Below are 19,037 nucleotides of genomic sequence, written 5' to 3'. Positions count from 1 at the left end.
AAGAGAATGACATTCCTTCCATAAGTATGCATTTCTGTGTAGTACAGATCAGGGACTCGTAAAGAAATGATGCTGCCTCAATTCTGTTACCTGGTGTAAACCCACTTCATTTACTGTAGTTCAATAACCAAAAGATAGTTTAAAAAATGACCTAAGTCAAGGGTGTCATGTCATAGCCAATGTTCCCTCTAAGCTGCGTGCACGCACAGCAGCCGAGACTACTGCACAGCTCCCAGGGACTTAGTTGATCTCCAAACATTTCTGGAAAAAACCCAACGATAAAGCCTTTATGTTCCTATTTTTTATTTTTTTTGGTCTCAGGCTGTTGTTACCTTCATGTGTCTGAAGGGTACAAACTGTGCCTTCCCGGCGGGCCCAGAGAACAAATCATGTGCACTATGGGCCTACTGCTGGCCAATCGGATGGCTCAGATGACCGTGTCTGCAGTAACGTAGCAGGCATAAAAGAAAGCTACAGCAGAGTAGATACTATGATAGTTCAACATGTTTAAAACCATGACTAGAGAGAGACTGTCAACGAAAACAACGAATACAGACATGCTGTTTTTATGAGTAAGTTCATGTTTAAGTTCTTACTCAGCACCATCAACACTTTGTATTCAACACTTTTAGAAGCCATAAAATGCACGTTCTGGACACTGCTGTGACGTAAGTGTCCCAATGAGTGACAGAACACTGAGCCAATCACGGCGCAAGAACATTACCAACCCTTACGCTTTGTATTTTCCGCTGGCTGGCCCACCACCACAGAAAGCACTGAGTTAAGCTGAAACACTTGCATTTTGGAGTTTTTACATTGTTTGCAAACTGATATGTGACAAGTATTAATGCCAAAATAACATGCAAAAAATGTTTGGTGGCTCTGCCCCACCTGGTCTGAATGAAGGAACGCCACTGGGTGTGATCATATAGTCTACCTCAAATTTAGATTTATTTTTTAAAATGTCCCGAACTACAAAGCATTGGCAGGACAATTCAAGCGAAGCCAATATGCATTGACAATGTATTGGGACTATAGCTTACTGCATGTTTTAATTGGTTCATTTGGCATAAGTATATGTTTTTTTTAATCATGTTAAAAACATCTGAGCGGTAGATCTCATCTTGCATTTTGACTCAAAGTGATCTTGTCTCAGAAAAGGTTGACCACTGTTCTAGAATGTTCCCTGTTAACACTATCAATGATTCCCTTTACTGTGGCAATTGTGATCGAATCAAAGCAATATTCGCCACTTTCAATGCAACGCACTGAAACAAAACGAACTATGCAATATATTTTGTTGTAGGCAGAACGCATCGGAGTAGGATTCTATTGCATTGACACGCACTGGTGCCAAATAAACAATCAGAGCTGCAGTAGGCCTATATGAAAATAGACCATTGCCATATATGGATCTGTGCCATTTACTTTGAACTGGATTGTGTTTACAACATGAGCGTTAGTGAGTAAATGTGCTTATTTTGAGAACAAAGCGAGAGATGCATGTAGCCACGTGTGCACATTTTGTTCATATCCTTTGCTAGTTAGTGATTTATTAGCCCAGTTATAGATCATTTGTAGTCAGCAATAAGGGAGTGATTGCTTCCTACAAGAGCACAAAACATGTACATTTCTTGACATCTTTGAAAAGCAAGTCAGATAAAGAGCTTTTTTTGTCTTTAAGGGTCAGTATTGCATTTTGAGACAGGCTTGAATAATCTAAGTAGCCACAAGGCAGAGGGTAGCCTCATTTGTCTGATTCTCTGTAATAATGGTATGGGAATAATAATACATTTTATTTTGCAAAGTGGTATGTTGCATCAAACAACACAACAACATGTTCAGTCAGTCCTTGTCTGAAGGACAAGTAAATAAACAGGTTAATGTCTCAAGGAATGTAGGTCTACATTGAACACCACACATTAGGTGCAACTGTAGGCTGAATGATAGAACAGCTATTTCTATGTTAAAATGTTATGGGATAACACTGTACATGATGAAGCCCTCGCTTAAACTGAGCAGATTTTGGGTGGCTTGAAACAGATTCTATGTTGGGGTTAAAACCTTTCATTCTTGGCTGACCTGGCAGGCTTTCTTTTGTGTTCTACTTTGCTGCAGACTACTATGGGAGGGTTTAATAAGGTTCACAGTAAAGCCAAACTGCCTGGATACTGTCCGGCTTTGGTGTGGTGTACACTAAGTCAAGTTCAGTGTGAATGCTATCCCAGTAGCTTCTGGTCACTTGGCTGACTGAGAACAAGATCACCGGAAACCTGGAAGGTTGTTATGTGTATGTTTAACTTTTCAATAAAGTCTTTGAACTCCAAAAAAAAAAAAAAAAAATGTTATGGGATGCATTTTCTCCATTGTTTTTGATGGCAGGCCACTCTGGTAGGCCTACATTATGATCAAGTAGCCACAGTAGCCTACATGGACACTGTTAAAACTGTAATTTCAAGCAGGTACAGCCTCACTGTTCACAGTAAACGCGCTTGAAGTTACACATAATTTTCACAACGTTCAAGTTTGCTCTCAGCAGACCTGAAATTTGCTTAGTGCCGAAAAAAATATGAGGGAACATTGGAAGGAACAATTTGTTTTTGTTTGGCACACCAGTACAAAATCTGAGTCTGCGCAATTCCGTTACAGTGAAACTGCCCATATATATGATACCCAACCCGACATGTATTTCATGAGTAGTATCTTGCTCTGATTCAAAATGCTTTGGTTGATGGATGATCCTTTGCATGGCATGAGATTGGGTATAAGGTTGTTATGCATTGGCTATAAAACTTTCCAGAAAGAGGTAGCCTTGATGGTGATCTTACCTTGTTTGAGTATGGCGGCCTGGCGAGGTTGACTCCATCTTTGATTAGTTTATCTCTAATCATGATCTTCAGCTTCAATTTGGGGTAAATCACCAACTCCCTCCGCTTGCCAAGCGTCAGGTTCCTCTGTGCGCCCAGATACGCGCCCCCTTTTCCCCCCACCCGGTCACTGTTCGATTCGGTCCAAGACTTGGACGCCCGCAGTTTGGAATCGTACTGGTCCACCAGATGCCTGGTGTACATTTCAGAAGCGGGGGGCATCGGCTCAAGCGTAAAATACAGCCCAGCCGCAGTTTCCTTATCCTCGTCTTTCAGCCTTTGCACCGCGTCATGGATCCGTTGCCGGTGGTGCGGTATGTATACACCGATAGCATCCAGGTCGGGGTCCCCAATTTGTTTGCAAACTTCCAGATCATCGTAGCCGTTATCTACGAAGGACTCCACATACATAGAGAGCTGGAGGGTCTTCAGCCACTCAAACACGATAATGGGTCCGGTGCTTGTCATGTTTGGGTGTTGTAAGTAATGTAGAGAATGCAGAACAGAACACTTCACCTATAACTACTTTCCCAAACGGATTTGAAATCTCATTGTTAAATGCAAATGAAAATCACCAAATCTGATCGCAAATAATGCGGTCTAAGCATCGAGAACACGCGAAGAATGGACAATGCAAATGTTGTAATCCATGACTCAATCCCAATCAACAGTATGCAGTTCAAAATCGTATTATTTCCTTTAGGGAACATGGAAGATGTGCGGTCCCTGTGCTATATACAATAACCCCGTCTGTTGAAAAGGGTCAGTGAAAAGAAGTAGGCTGACATCCAGGTGAATTTGTCACCTGCCAATATTTGCAGGATATGATTTCAGTGGCTGCGGTGACAGCTATTAAATCCCCGGTGTCATTTCGCCATCGATGTTACTCGTCCATATTGACATGCCTGGCTCACAAGTGGTCACCATAAACAATAGCTTTAGGCAGAGAACATGATTTGTTTAAAAAAAAAAAAAAAAAATCCATACAGTCGGATTAGAAAGTATTGCCGTAGGCTTTTCCACGGATGGGAAATTGACAGAAAATATAATTTGAAAACAAAGTAATACCGTACCAATGAGCACGACCGCACGAACCGTTTTGTGTCCAAATGGTTTTGGGAATGCTGGAGCACTACAAGCAGCTAGAGCGGGTACAACAATCCACATAGGCTAAACCACTTTCAACGTGGTGTTCCACGAGCCAAATGGTCTGTGTGCTCAGCCTTCCACGCCCCCAGATCCGCGTGTGACTTTAAAAATAGTGATGGAATTCCTTCTTTTACAACCTGTCACCGTCAACGAATCCCCCCCACACGGAGTCCTAAGTTTACCACGAGAGGCAGAGAAAGATGCTCCCGGGAGCTCATTTCATCTGCCTTTCATACAGTTTAAACGAGCAGTCTCGTTGCTAGTTTGATTCACGTCTCTCCCCTTACTGTCTGATCTCTCTCTCTCTTTCTCTATCTCTCTCTCTCTCTCTCTCATTCAGTATTTCCATGGTCTCGTTTCTTATCAAGCACTAGCACTCCCTGTCTAACAGCTGAGGTACTGAAATACTGGTTATAGGCCCACAGTATTCTATATTATTACCTGCTACTAGGAACTAGGGATGAAAATGGTGACTACATAATTATTTATGCTCTTTGTTTTCATGTTGCTATTGCAAGGGAGGGAGAAAAAGAGCGAGCAGGTTTCTGCCTCACAAAAGGCTTTCAGATGCTGACCACTACATTGCCTCTCTCTCTCTCCATACCAAATCAGGGAATTAAACACTTTAGGGCCATATCGACTGTTTGCTCCTATTTTACTTGCCTTTTTGTTGACCCTGGCCCATAGGATCAGTCCACTACCCCCTGCAGACAGACAGAGGAAGACACACCCTTCCCATACATGGACGACTGCCAGTATGACACTACTGACTGTGTTTCTCTCATTCCCCCACTCTCTCCATGACTCCCTATCTCCAATCCAATGTGCAATGCTCTTCCCTCCCTATCTATTTGCATGCCTTTGCTGCATCACAGGAGAGCATCAACCCGAGACACAATATTGGTGCGTAAGGAAAAACTGCTAAAACCAAACAGAAAGGGATAGAGAGAGAGAGAGAGAGAGAGAGAGAGAGGAAACAGCTGGTTGACAAGTTATGACTGAGACCTGTCTGTCCATGTGGAGGCCAGCCCAGCCCATCAGCAGTGATGCATGCTTTATCAAACCAGAGCTGACAGCTTGTTAGAGTTTAGTTTGATACAATCACCACGACTATGCTGCTGCCTGGGAGTGATTTGAGCTGTGCTTCGCTCTATGACATGCAGTTTGCGTAGTATAAACGCAACACACAAGTCAGGGGAGAAGAGATGCATTTCCTCGTCTTGGAGCGTCTTGGACCTCGTCTTGGAGAGGAATGTCAGAAACATGCCAGACATACATGGGAGGATATTAGGGAGAGTCGTAATGGAAGCAGGATTTTCAGGAGACAGAACACAGAACACGGCCAAGAGCTGGTACGAAGATACTCAATAATATTGACATCTGCTTAAGGAGTCTTAGTAAAGAAGAGGGAGGAACATCTGTGCTTACACAATAGAGTTTGTTTGGGTGTGTTCACTGTATGTCTGACTCCCTCCTTTACATCAACCTACAGTAAATATCAATCATGTCCAATTAAAAAGGCTTGTTATTTCTTGACAGCGAGGATTACAACTCATCCACAGGGCTTTGCTTTACTTACTCTTCCCCTTCCTGTCCTCAGTCCTCTGTCATAGGAGCTGAGTGACATTGGAGTATCATTAGATCAGTTACAGACACAGGATTATAGGACACGTGGTGACAGATGGGACACGGGACATGGAGCATGCCACGCTGGGTGGACTCAGAGCGCAGGACACAGGACGCAGGGCTGTCAATGCTGGTAGTGCCAGGAATACCATGTTTCCATACCGCTACCCAGCTACCCAGGTGGAGCACAGTGGAAGGATGTAGGAGCAGACTGCATGGGCTATTGCACAATACATACAGTGCCTCACTCTTCATCGCTCTGCATCTATACTGTAAATAATTAATTTGGATGTTCAGTTCTGTAATAAACTTATAGTTAGTACCATTTAGCAGACCCTTTTATCCAAAGCAACTTACAGTCATGTATGCATACACTTTACATATGGGTGGTTCTGGGACTTGAACCCATTACCTTGGCGTTACAAGCACCATGCTCTACCAACTGAGCTCCATAGGACAGGTTATCTAACTGTTACAGTACATCTATCTTTACATGATGCCTCGACTAGTTTCCTTGATATATGCACAATATATTCAAATCAGGGTACAGAGAATCATACATTGAATCACAGCTCTGATATGATTTGAGTAAATAACACCACTACAACAGTGTTGCTATTATTGTCTTCTAGTCCATATACAGTAGGCTACTTACTGTAAAAGGAATGTTCTATGCATTCGCCACATTCCTCCAGAACTGCAGATGCGTATTGCCATTGCCCTGGAGGAGAGAAACCTTCTGTCACATCAGCAAACGCTTATCTAACCTTCACCTAACCACCTCAGAATGAGGGGACCCATATTAGCATACGGCCTGGTAAATATGGATGTGGTGGAGAGGTGGTGGGGATGGTGATTTAAGGAGGGGGTCGTAATAATGAAGAGAGACAGAAGAGAGAGTGGGTCAGACAGGTTAACAGCAGCCAGATCTGTTAGACGCAGCCTGAGGGTAGAGGAGAGGAGCTGCCTGGGACTGGAGACAAGCAAAGTCCAGGCTTTTACCACGCTAATAGTACTGTCTGTGCCTTTTCATTTTGATGATAGGGGTGGAGAGGATTGGGGTCTCCTTGGCTACCGATACATTGGTGAAACCCTCCATGAATTCCCTGAATGACCTCACTCTGAAACCCTTTGAAACCCCAAGAATCACCTCTACCTAGAAGACCATGAATCATGTTGTGCATGTTGCTGGGCAGTTCTCTTGGTTTTCACTAGTGGGTCTCTATCATCCATATAGGTGAAGGATAGACGTTACTCTGGCAGAGCTGGGAGAAGGCAATCTGACTCAGAGTGGATAGTGGAGTGTTAGAGAGAGATGTCAGAAGAGAGGTGTGTTATCATCTGAGAAGTCCTTAACCTCCTCCCACACAGGTGCATGTGGATTAGGTCTTCCTTATTCCCTGCCACACGGCATGCTGCTATGCTCTGTGGTTCCCTGCTGTATCCAAGCTGTCATTTGTGGGAGAAGATATCAAATCACTGATTATTGCCGATGATTGCTCCCACGGTAGCGTCTCCAGGGGCTGCCCAGGCCAGAGTAGAGGCTCCCAGAGCTGATAATTGCCTGTGATTGCTGCCTCAGTTCTGTTAGACTCTGCTTCATTTCTACATACAGGGTTGACGTTTGGTTAAAAATGATCGTCCACAGCTAATATGATACGAGTTCCCCAAAAGACTGTCCTCTTCTAAAAAAGCATGCATATTCTACTAAGCTTATGCACAGTAGCATCTCAATGAGAAATGGAAATAGTTTCCCCCAAAAAAAGGCCATTGTGGGGGTGGGGGTGGGGGGGGGGGGCTAAAGGTCCCGAAGCTTCTGTGCATGTGCAGGAATCTCTACATAGATTTTGTAAGTAGCTGTTGCTCATCTTCCCCCTCCCTTCATGTTTCCTACTTGTCATTTACACACTGTGGCAACGTTTCTTTTGTCTTTAAAAAAAATCATATTGTATTTATATATATATTTTTTTTTTTTCTCACACCAGATACAAACATGCACATACAAACAACTTAAAGACGCACACAAACAACGGCTACATCTCATCTGTCCCCACCCACATGCTCACAACCCCATCCCTAGTTCCTACATTATTGTTTGCCACATGACACATGCTACTTCAATATTTCAATCATAAATTGTTCGATTTTTCCATTGTGTTAATGATGGCGCTTTAATTGATTTCCAGGTTTTTAGTATACATTTCTTTCAAGATGAGCGATGAGAAGAGAATCTTCCAGCCCATTGGGTATCTCTGTGACTCACCACCTGGGTTCAGTCTTATATAGCAACATTTGAAATTGGGGTTTTTCCATTGATAAAAGGTAGAGACTCAGAGTTACAAAATGTTATATCATACACTGCATTTTTGAGGAACAATGGGAAAGTAATTCTGCTTTGAAAGTTGATACACTAGTAAACTCACTTTTGAGAAAAGGGCCTTTGAGTGTTTTAGTAACTACTGGAGAGCTCTCCTTATGCCATGTCTTTAAATATGAAGACAGACAGATTTAATAATTGCAATACTTCTGACAGCCAACTTTCTAGCACCACCAATAACTTTTGGAGAATTGCCAAAAAAGCATACGTTATTCAGTCATTGTTAGTTTTACACTTAGGACATGACTCTACCGTTGTACTGTAGCATTTGTGAATTTTAGTTTAGTTTATACTGGACTAAGCATACATTCTCTTGTGCCAACATCAGTTGTTTTTTTCTTGGTTCCAATAGTTTATATTTTTTTCAAAGAGATTGTCAGTTGGATATGTTCTCTGCAAGGTTTTGTATATCTTACCTATCATATGAACATCCCTTTCTGACTCAAATAAAATTCCCTCAAGGTTGCTGCGATGTCCAAAAGATTTCAAATTACAATTTTGTGATATGTAACTTAAATGTTCCATGTATTTGAAAATACCTACATTGGTATGTCCAAAATTGCTTTTTAATTTTCTCATGGAAATAAATGTATTTCCTGTTAAAAAGTAATTTCTGATTACTATGCTTTTAGTTTTCCACGTTGACCAATTTATCTCTGAATTCTGAAAAGCTATCCAAGGATTGTTCCATAGGGTTGTGTTTTGAGGTAGTGATCCTATTCTTTAACTTTGATTCTTGGTTGAAATATATTTTTTATTTGTAGACAAACTTGAATTTGTTGACAACCAAACACAATTCAATATCGCTTTTGCAATACAGTAAATAACCTATTGAAAAGTGAACAAAATATATGTTGGATTCACGTCTCCAACAAAATCAAAAAAAGTTCAAGAATAGGATTAAGCCAGTGACTCCGATGAAACTATCATGCGTTGTCAACCGAACACAATTCCACAATCTTTTTCTAACATAGTAAATATCCCAAAGTTAAGGCTTTCTTACAACCTAATGCAACAGTAGACCTATTTATTCAACCTTAAAGCTGCAATGTGTAACTTTTTTTGGGCGACTCGACCAAATCACATAGAATTGTTTGTTATATATCTGTCATTCTCATTGAAAGCAAGTCTAAGAAGTGGTAGAAATGTTCTATGTGCGCTATTTCGATGCTTCCTATTCATTTTTGCATATTTTACTTTAGGTTTTGTACATCAGCTTCAAACAGCTAAAAATACAACAATTTTGTTTATGGAAAATATATTTCACAGCAGTTTAGATGGTACAATGATTCTCTACACTATACTTGCTTGTTTTGTCACATAAACTGAAATAAGATGAACTTTTAGAATTTGTACCAACCAGGAAATGGTGGAGCGATTTCTGCATAGTGCATCTTTAAAATGAGTAACACCTCAATGGCCACATTTTGAGGTTAGTTTACTGTAACTTTGAAAGCAATCATTGAAAGTGTGCATGTTCAAGATAGCATGCAAAGGTCACAGGTCTGTGGGGATCTTCACAATTGCTGTAATAATCTGCGCAATATCTTGAACAGCATTGATCACTTGCAATATGTACGTTTAGTGTAATCTTAACTGCAATCCAGGTCATTTGGTTGTGCTATTAGATGAAGCACAATGATAACACATTAAGTTGTTGTATACTGTAAATACAATATATCTGAAGTTATATTCCCATTTCCAATTTAGATGACCATTTTTTCCCATTGGAATCTGGCTGTGCTTATAAATGGTTGAAAACATGGTGATAACACATTGGGAATTCGACAAACTTCTGGCTGTCTTTTTGAGTGGGTTAATAAAGGTTGAAAAATGTCTTAGAATAGTCTGCAGCCACTCAATTCTAAAAATGTGAGCTAATTAATTTGCTGAGAGGTCTGGCTGGGGGTTAAGAGTCCTCCGAGTAAAATTTCATAATAGGTTTGCTAAATATATAACCCTTCACTGACTGCATAATTAAAATAGCCTACGGGTAAAGGAACACACAGGGTAAAACAGCAGGGCCTGAGACAGCTAGCTACCCTCCATTCAGATAAACTATCAAAACAAAATTATATTTTCCCATTCTGCGTCATGGACAGACAAGGCACCCAGTGGATTCTCTATCAGCCTCCCAGCACATTGAACTGGAACTGGGAGTTGAGGAAAGGACTTGATCTGTCTTTGTGCTCTTTTAATTACACACAGCTGGGTGGGTTCTAATCCCCAGAGACCAACTGGCAGAAGGGCGCGTCCATAAGGCTAGGAGTAAAGCTAAGCTTCCTCTACAGTAAACTGAATTAAATGTCCATTATTATGTAGCCTAATTAGCCTACTCCTGTCTATACAGAAATAAATACAATCATTCAAAATAGGCTACTAAACCAGAAAGCATGACTTGGCCACAGACGATCATTAGCTTCTATGATAAATTAAGCTGTCAATTGTTTTGAATCGCTTTGCCTACAGTCGGAAACGCCCGCAAAACGAGTTGACTGTCAATGAAAAGTAGAGGACCAGCCAGGCTTATCGCAATATTTCTAAATACAATCGTGGGAAAACATACGGTAGTTTGGAAAGCAAATGGCTATTGCTGTAAAGAGAAGACTCTAATCTGTCTTTTAGTTATCAAAATTCTCAACATAATTAAGTGAACAGTATAATGTGTCTTATTGGCACCAGTGGACAGCATCGGCCATATCGCCATTGAGTGTGCATATTTACTCTTTATCTTTGTTAGGTCAGTGCCACTTGAAAGTTTGTTTTTGGACAATAATTTCCTCCTCCCGGTTAGATGGAAATCACACTGTATTTGTCCCCACTTCTCGTAGGCCTATTATATGGATCAGACAGTGTTGCTTTTATTGATCGTCAGTGTCAGTGTCAGTGTCAGTGTCAGTGTCAGTGTCAGTAGAGTAGGCTACCCATTCATTTTTGTTGCATTCAAAAATATTCTGTTGATGTGTCCAGTTATATAAAGTGTAGTAAAATTGCATGAAATGTGTTTATAAAAGGTCAAATGTATTGTGTGCATAGAAAGGAGTAAGAGAGCACTCACCACCCTCAGGGCAGAGTATGGTTAATGCAGTGAGCCACATGCCTATGCACAAGGGGCCATAAGCTGCTGTCAATCATTCCGACAAAATCCATCAGAGTCACAACCTGCGGGAGCCAATTTCCTGTCTTTGTTTCCACCTCCACTATCACAATGGAAGTGATTAGACCAAAAGAGAGAAAGATTTTAAATTTTGGCATCGTATTTGGGAATGTTTGTAATTTCCCTGCAGCTCAAGTTCAATCAGGAAGGCTGCTCGGGATGCTCGTTTAATTTAATTCAGTAAGCATAACGTAATTCACTTTGTTTCCTATTATACGGATATAGTGGGAATGAATACAAACGTATCATCATCAGCGTAGAGTATTGTTTCTTCTCCTCTTTCCTATTAGCCACGTGAAGAATGCCATTCACCTATTTAAATAATAGCCTATAAGCAAGGCACAATAATTCACATTCCTGATGCTTACTGTTTAACCTTCCTCTCTCTCAACCAATGAGTGTAAATCTTGGAATGTATTCAGTGGTGATTTTAGCATGTAAATCTTGGTGGGGCAAACTCCCCAAAATATTTGTAGATGCATGCCAGCAAAGCCACTACACAACACAACAAAACACAACACTAAACAATACATTAATTGCACTATAACAGTGACAAATGGTGCCCACAAACTGTTAGGGCCCACATGTAGCTGTCCCAACATCAGCGCTTTCTTTTCAGCACCAGGGAGTGAATCCTTACCACTGCTATACCTGGCTATCAGCGGAGCCTAGTCTGGCAGCGAAACAGTTCATTCAGCCTCATTTACTGCCTTTAAAAAAACATAACAGATATTTCTGACTTAAGAAAAAATGGTTTCTACTGACAATTGAGATGCATGAACTATGGCATAAGGGGGAGGACGGGCGGATAAGAGACATTAATGAGCGAGCTAGGATGACCGTAGTCAATATAACTATTTGTTCAGAACTTTTGAAATGTACAGCGGCAGAAATCAGAACATGGAATGTTCTTACAGTATTCTCCCTGTACACCAAGTCCGGACCACAGGATAAATAAAGGGGGCATATAAGCAGACAATGAAAGCTCTTACAATAGTCAATGATTACATTTCTCTAAAACAGGCTATAGGCTACATGTGCACAATCAAGTCAGAACAGTAAGGTTGGACCTCAAGAAAGAGGACAGAGTTCCCAAGTTGGATGAACTTTCAAAATGTATTTTCCCAGGAGGAGCTGGTTTTCTTCCGAGTTCCCAGTTGTCTTGATCTCACTGAAGTCTGAGATTTCCCAGTTCAAATTTTCCAGTTGTTTTGAAAGTGGCAGAAGTCATGCTGGATTGACAGCATGGCCAATGTATTCAACCTTTTATGGCCCATGGTGTTGAATGTTTATCCTTTTAAGCTTGGAAAAGAGAACCTTAAACCCAGACTTGGACCACACACCCAATCCACTGAATAGCAGGCTAGCGATTGCTTTGCAACATTTGCAGTTAGCCACTGATTCCTTCCAAACCCCTCATTGTTGAATTTGCGATTTCCAACGAATCGTGTAATGTTTATGTCCAGTAGCACCGATACGCTTTATCTATCATTTCTCTTCAAATTATTTGCCAGTACATTGTCGACATGATTTATGATGATGTCTGCTAGCTTGCTAGAAAATATTTTGAAAGTATGATGTTGATCATACTACGGTAAAGCTACGGTATATATTACGTGATTTGATGTCATTTATCTGTGGCCAATGACCTTTAGCCTTCTTGGATGGGCACTTCTATTTTAACTCTATGGCAGCACCCAAGGGGCTTGAATTTTTTAGCTCTACCTATAGATTTTGCAGTGACGTAGTGTCCTCATGAGTGACAGAACACTGAGCCAATCACGGCCAACTACAGAACATTAACTCTAAGCTCAGTATTTTCAGCTGGCTACCCCACCACCACAGAAAGCACTGAGCTAGGCTGAAACACCTGCATTTTGGAACTGCCTTACTCAAGAAAGCAAAAAAGAGAGCATGTTTGTATGCATCTTTATTAACTCAAAGATACTTTTTTTTTACATTGTTTGCAAACTGATTTATGACACATATTAATGACAAAATAACATGCAAAACAGTCTCCAAAAAAAAATGAATGACGGGTCACCACAGAATGTAATTATATTTTTACTTACCCTCATAACCTCGTTTTTCATTAAAAGTTTTCAAATGACGGTCATTGCCTTTCGTGTTGGCTAGTCTTGTCAGACGCCGAAATTTCCTGAAGGAGAGGATTCGCCCATTGTTCCAGTGATCGATCAATACACTCCCAAGCAATCCAGGTGAATTTTCCAAGACTGTGATTTCCATCACAGTGTTCAGGTATGAGCTCCTTCAACTGGTTACTATTAATGTTTATCTCTGCAACTCCCAGATGATGGAATACTTTTCTTGGGAGAAGTGGTCGGTTCTCCCAGAGGGAGTAAAAACCACCAGGTATTGGTTGGCTTTGTCAGCGAGGGGGAAAACCCCTAGATGTGAGCCTATCAATGAAGGCTCCTCTTCAGAGGAAGGGGAGGACCATCCTCAGAGAATTTCTTGAAAATAAAAACAGTGAAACCTTTTTAGATAAAACTATACTAAATATATTAATGTCACCAAATAATTAATTAAAACACACTGTTTTGCAATGAAGGTCTACAGTAGCTTCAACAGCACTCTGTAGGGTAGCACCATGGTGTAGAAGGAGGACAGTTAGCTTCCATCCTCCTCTGGGTACATTGACTTCAACACAAAACCTAGGAGGCTCATGGTTCTCATCCCCCTCCATGGACTTACATAGCAATTATGACAACTTCCGGAGGACATCCTCCAACCTAGAATCCCCCAACTCAGAATTAGTCTCTTCCTGATCGACTCTCCTGCGTTTCCTGTTGTGTTGGGCCTTCCCTCGTTGGCCTCTCATGATCCTATTATTTCGTGGCAACAGAAGGCTCTCAAGGGATGGTCCTGTCAGTGTTCAGGGAGGTGTGTAGGTGTTTCCTTAGGTGCCACTACGGTGGAAAGTCCAAACCAGGTTTCCACCATGCACATTCCCCCCAAATATGCCGATTTGGCACTCGCCTTCTGTAAAAAGAGGGCGACTCAATTACCACCCCATCGACAGGGGGATTGTGCGCTAAATCTCCTGGTAGGCGTTGCACTTCCCAGAAGTCATGTGTATCCTCTGTCACAGGAGGAGACGGCGGCTATGGAAACATTACGTCGCCGAATCTCTGGGAACAGGGATACATTCGGCCTTCCACTTCACCTGTCTTCTCGAGTTTCTTTTTTGTGAAGAAGAAGGATGGAGGTGTATTGACTATCGAGGTTTAAATCAGATTACGGTAAAATACAGTTACCCGCTACCTCTCATCGCCAGTATGACAGAGTCATTCCACGGGGCTCGCTTCTTCACAAAATTGGACCTCAGGAGCGCTTACAACCTGGTGAGTATCCGGGGGGAGGGATGAGTGGAAGACGGCATTTAGTACCACTTCTGAGCACTATGAGTACCTTGTCATGCCGTATGGGTTAATGAATGCTCCATCAGTCTTCCAATCCTTTGTGGATTATATTTTCAGGGACCTGCATGGACAAGGTGTAGTGGTGTATATAGATGACATTCTAAAATACTCCACTACCCACGCCGAGCACGTGTCCCTTGTGCGCAGGGTGCTTGGTCGACTGTTGGAACATAACCTATACGTTAAGGCGGAGAAATGTCTGTTCTTACAACAGTCCGAGCCCACTCCCCCTGAGTGTCCAGCTGGGCATCTGTACGTTACGTTTGATGTCCGCGATCGTTTGATCTGTAGGGCTCACACGTCACCCTCCTCTGGTCATCCTGGCATTGGTCGGATGGTGCGCTGCCTTGCTGGGAAGTACTGGTGGCCCACTTTAGCTAAGGACGTGAGGGTTTATGTTTCCTCCTGTTCGGTATGCGCACAGTGCAAGGCACCTAGACATCTGCCCAGAGGGAAATTACAACCCCTTCCCGTTCCACAACGACCGTGGTCACACCTGTCGGTGGATTTCGTGACGGATCTTCCCCCGTCGCGGGGTAACACCACGATCCTGGTCGTTGTGCCCGGTCTCCCTACGGCTCTACAAACTGTGGAGGCCCTGTTCACCCACGTATTCCGGCACTACGGGGTGCCTGAGGATATAGTTTCTGATCGGGCTCTCGACCCTTCACCTGCCCCTTCACCTACCCTGCCGGAAGCTGTGTCCGTGGTTTGTGGGGCCATTTAAAATCCTGAGGAGACTGAACAAGGTTTGTTATAGGTTTCAACTGATTATCGTATTAAGACCTCGTTCCATGTGTCTCTCCTCAGGCTGGTGGTGGCTAGTCCGCTCCAGCAGTCTGAGGTGCGGGAGGTTCCTCCGCCCCCTCTGGACATCGAGGGTGCCGACCGCCGATCAAAAATTCATCAAAAAAGCCATCATGGACTCAAGGCGTCAGGCGTCAGTACTGAAGGCCCCTCGCCTTCAGTACCTCGTGGAGTGGGAGGGGTACGGCCCGGAGGAGAGCTGCTGGGTACCGGTGGAGGACATCCTAGATCCTTTATTGCTACAGGAGTTTCACCCTCTCCACCCGGATCGCCCTGCGTCCCGTCCTCCGGGTCGTCCCCGAGGCCGGTGTCGGCGCACTGCTGGAACTGCTCCTCAAGGGGGGGGGGGGGGGGGGGGGGGGGTACTGTCACGACTTCCGCCGAAGTCGGTCCCTCTCCTTGTTCGGGTGGTGTTGGGCGATCGACGTCACCAGCTTTCTAGTCACCACCGATCCATGTTTCATTTTCGTTTTCTTTTGTCTGTATTACACACACCTAGTTTCAATTCCCACATCATGTTCCTTATTTAACCCTCTGGCATACATTTCTGTTCTGTCCGTGATTGTTGGTGCCTTAGTGGTTGTTGTAGCTGTTAGTTTGCATGCATTTTCCTATTTGGAATATTGCTTGAATTTCTGTGAGTAAACTCAGTTGTGTTGCTCAAAACTGTGTCCTGCGCCTGATTCCGCTACATCTCTGCACCCAATCGATGACACCTACATTGTAAAATGTATTTTATAAGCTAGGTTGTAGCAAGCTCATGATGAGTATGGGGAAAATTTTAGTATCATGTATTAGACTAAACCTATTTATGTTACATTGAACTGGGTGAATGGAATATGAATGGCAGTCATCCAATTTGCTGTAATAGAAATAAGGCCATGCTCATAAAGAAAATTGTCCTCCCTCATCTTAAATGGCACCGACCACCACTGAAGCCTATGGCTGTTTCCGATTAGGCTGGAAGAAGTTCCTCCAACCTGCGGCTACCTCCATCGTCTCCACCCGGGCCCGTTTTGCCTCAGCTTATTGTAGCCCATAATAGGAACTCCTTTCCCCCAGCGGGGGAGTTTAGATGCCAGCGGCCCCACAGAGGGCTACCTGCCATCACCTCATCTGGGCTCCCGAGTGGCGCAGTGGTCTAAGGCACTGTGTCTCAGTGCTAGAGGCATCACTACAGACACCCTGGTTTAAATCCAGGCTGTATCACAACTCGCGGTGATTGGGGAATCACACAATTGGCCCAGCGTCGTCCAAGTTTTGGCCTGTGTAGGCAGTCATTGTAAAAGATAATTTGTTCTTAACTGACTTGCCTTGTTAAATCAAGTTTCTATTTAAAATAAAAACATCTCTCTCTCTCTGAGGATCTTCCATGGAAGACCAGTCTTTAGGTAAAGTCCCCCCTTATCTCAGCTCGCTGGTCACCATAGCAGTACCCACCTGTAGCACCAGCTCCAGCAGGTATATCTCTCTGGTCACCCCCAAAACCAGTTCTTCCTTTGTCCGCCTCTCCTTCCAGTTCTCGGCTGCCAATGACTGGAACGAACTACAAAAATCTCTGAAAATGGAAACACTTATCTCCCTCACTAGCTTTAAGCACCAGCTGTCAGAGCAGCTCACAGATTACTGCACCTGTACATAGCCCATCTCTAATTTTGCCCAAACAACTACCTCTTTCCCTACTGTATTTATTTGCACCCCATTATTTTTGCATTTTCCAATTAAGAACATTCAAAACAAAAGTGAAAAGATATTAGACAACGATAGGACAAAGTGACAGTAACAGACGAGCGTAACAAAAAATAAATTAATAATAATAATTATATAAACAAACATACAATAAGAAAAAAAATAATAACGAGACATTGGATCACCTACCGTAGGCTACATATTATACATTACATGTGAAACATTATGTGAGGATTATATATAGATTCAATCAATGAGATGTGGGGGGAGATTCTCCATATAGTCAATAAAAGGTTGCCAAATTCTGTAAAATGTCTTTAACTTATTCCTCAAGCAGTAAGTGATTTTCTCCAAAGGGATACAACTATTAACTTCCAATAGCCACATTGCAACTGGCAGGGAGGAATCCAATTTCCATTTCAAGGCAATACATTTCTTGGCAATCGCTAGCAATATTGCTGTTAGCTTTATAGCATGGCTTTGCCTAAGATTGGTGTTAGTAAAGTTACCCAGTAGACAGACCTCCAGGTCTAAATGGAATGCAACCCTGTGAATTGAGGATATGGTATCGCATACCCCCTGCCAGAAACCATGTAGTTTTTAACATTGCCAAGTGTAATGGAGGAATGTTCCTTCATCTGAGCCACATCTTAAACATAGGGAGGAGATATCTGGGTTGAACCTGTGCAGTCTAGATGGGGTGATATAGAGCTGATGGAGGAAATTAAACTGGATCAGTCTGTATCTGGAGTTCAATGTGGATGTAACACCATCCCTGCATAGGTCACTCCATAGATCCTCATCAAGATCAATACCCAGATCTTTTTCCCATCTAAGTCGGGGTTTATCTAGCCCAGGCAGTGTTAGTCCTGACATAAGAGCATCGTATACACGGGAAATGGTCTTGAACAGTGGTTGGTCTGCGTGGCAGAGTTGTTCAATAGGTGACATCTTAGGTAGGTTCCATTGTCCCTTGAGAGTCACCCTAATAAAGTTTTGTAGTTGTAGGTAGCTAAAGAAGTCCCTGTTAGGCAAGTGGTACTTCTGTTTCAGCTGATCAAAAGACATAAGAACTCCCTCCTCGTAACAATGTTCCAGAAGAGTGATCCCCTTATCAGACCATGGTCTAAAGTTACTATTCTCGAAAAACATAGGGATCAATCTATTGTTTCATAAAGGGGTTTTAGGGGAAAGGAATCCCCCTCGTCCGAACAGCTCATGCAGTTTGCACCATGCCAGGACAGAATGTATGATTAAAGGGTTGTCTGTGATGGTTTTTAGAGATTTTCTGTCCCATTTGTAAAACAATTCTGCCCCAGTGTCATCATTTACCTCAAGCTTTTCAATGTTCAACCATGAGGGAGAGGGACCATTGTCAAACCTCTGAGCCAGAAACCTAGAGTGTGCAGCCCAGTAGTACATTCTAAAATTGGGGAGGTTTAAGCCCCCTTGACTGTAATCAAGGGTCAGTTTATCCAGGCCAACCCTAGGGGTTTTGCCGTGCCAGATAAACCGTCTGGTCAGCTTGTCGAGAGAGGAAAAAAATGCTGCGGGAACAGGGATAGGGAGAGATTGAAACAGAAATAGAAATCTGGGCAGGACATTCATTTTAATTACATTGATTCTACCCAGTAGAGTGAGAGGTAAGTCCATCCATTTACAAAGGTCAACCTCCACCTTTTGCAACAAACTGGCCAGATTGAGTTTATAGAGGTTGTTCAGATTACCATCCACCATTATGCCCAAATATGTGAAGCCCATAGACGACCATCTAAAAGGAAACTTGTGCTTGATGGTATGATGGTCAAAGACAGACAACGGTAAGATTTCGCTTTTATCAAAATGTACCTTATATCCAGAGAAAGAACTATAACACTGTAGTAGGATCTGCAAGTGAGAGAGGGAGTGTTCTGGGTTTGTTA

The 19,037-nt window shown here is 42.6% G+C and overlaps 1 protein-coding gene across 2 annotated transcripts in view; it reads right to left on the bottom strand.

Moving 5' to 3' along the window:
- LOC110529898 (SAM and SH3 domain-containing protein 1) overlaps nt 1–4,348 on the bottom strand; it is a 333,014-nt gene extending 328,666 nt beyond the window's left edge. Inside the window, exon 1 of one of the 2 annotated variants that reach the window (XM_036985458.2) lies at nt 2,829–4,348. In XM_036985458.2, the coding sequence (XP_036841353.2) occupies nt 2,829–3,335 (507 nt within the window). In that variant the 5' untranslated portion in view covers nt 3,336–4,348. The remainder of the gene's footprint in view (nt 1–2,828) is intronic. The other variant, XM_036985457.2, reaches the window with a different exon arrangement.
- Nucleotides 4,349–19,037: the final 14,689 nt, after the last annotated feature.

The sequence above is a fragment of the Oncorhynchus mykiss genome, chromosome 8 (genome assembly GCF_057628025.1).
Source record: "Oncorhynchus mykiss isolate SJ-2025 chromosome 8, ASM5762802v1, whole genome shotgun sequence".
In the NCBI taxonomy this organism is placed as follows: Eukaryota; Metazoa; Chordata; class Actinopteri; order Salmoniformes; family Salmonidae; genus Oncorhynchus; species Oncorhynchus mykiss.
The sequence above is the reverse complement of the archived record's forward strand: the minus strand, read 5'-3'. Positions and strand labels throughout refer to the sequence as shown.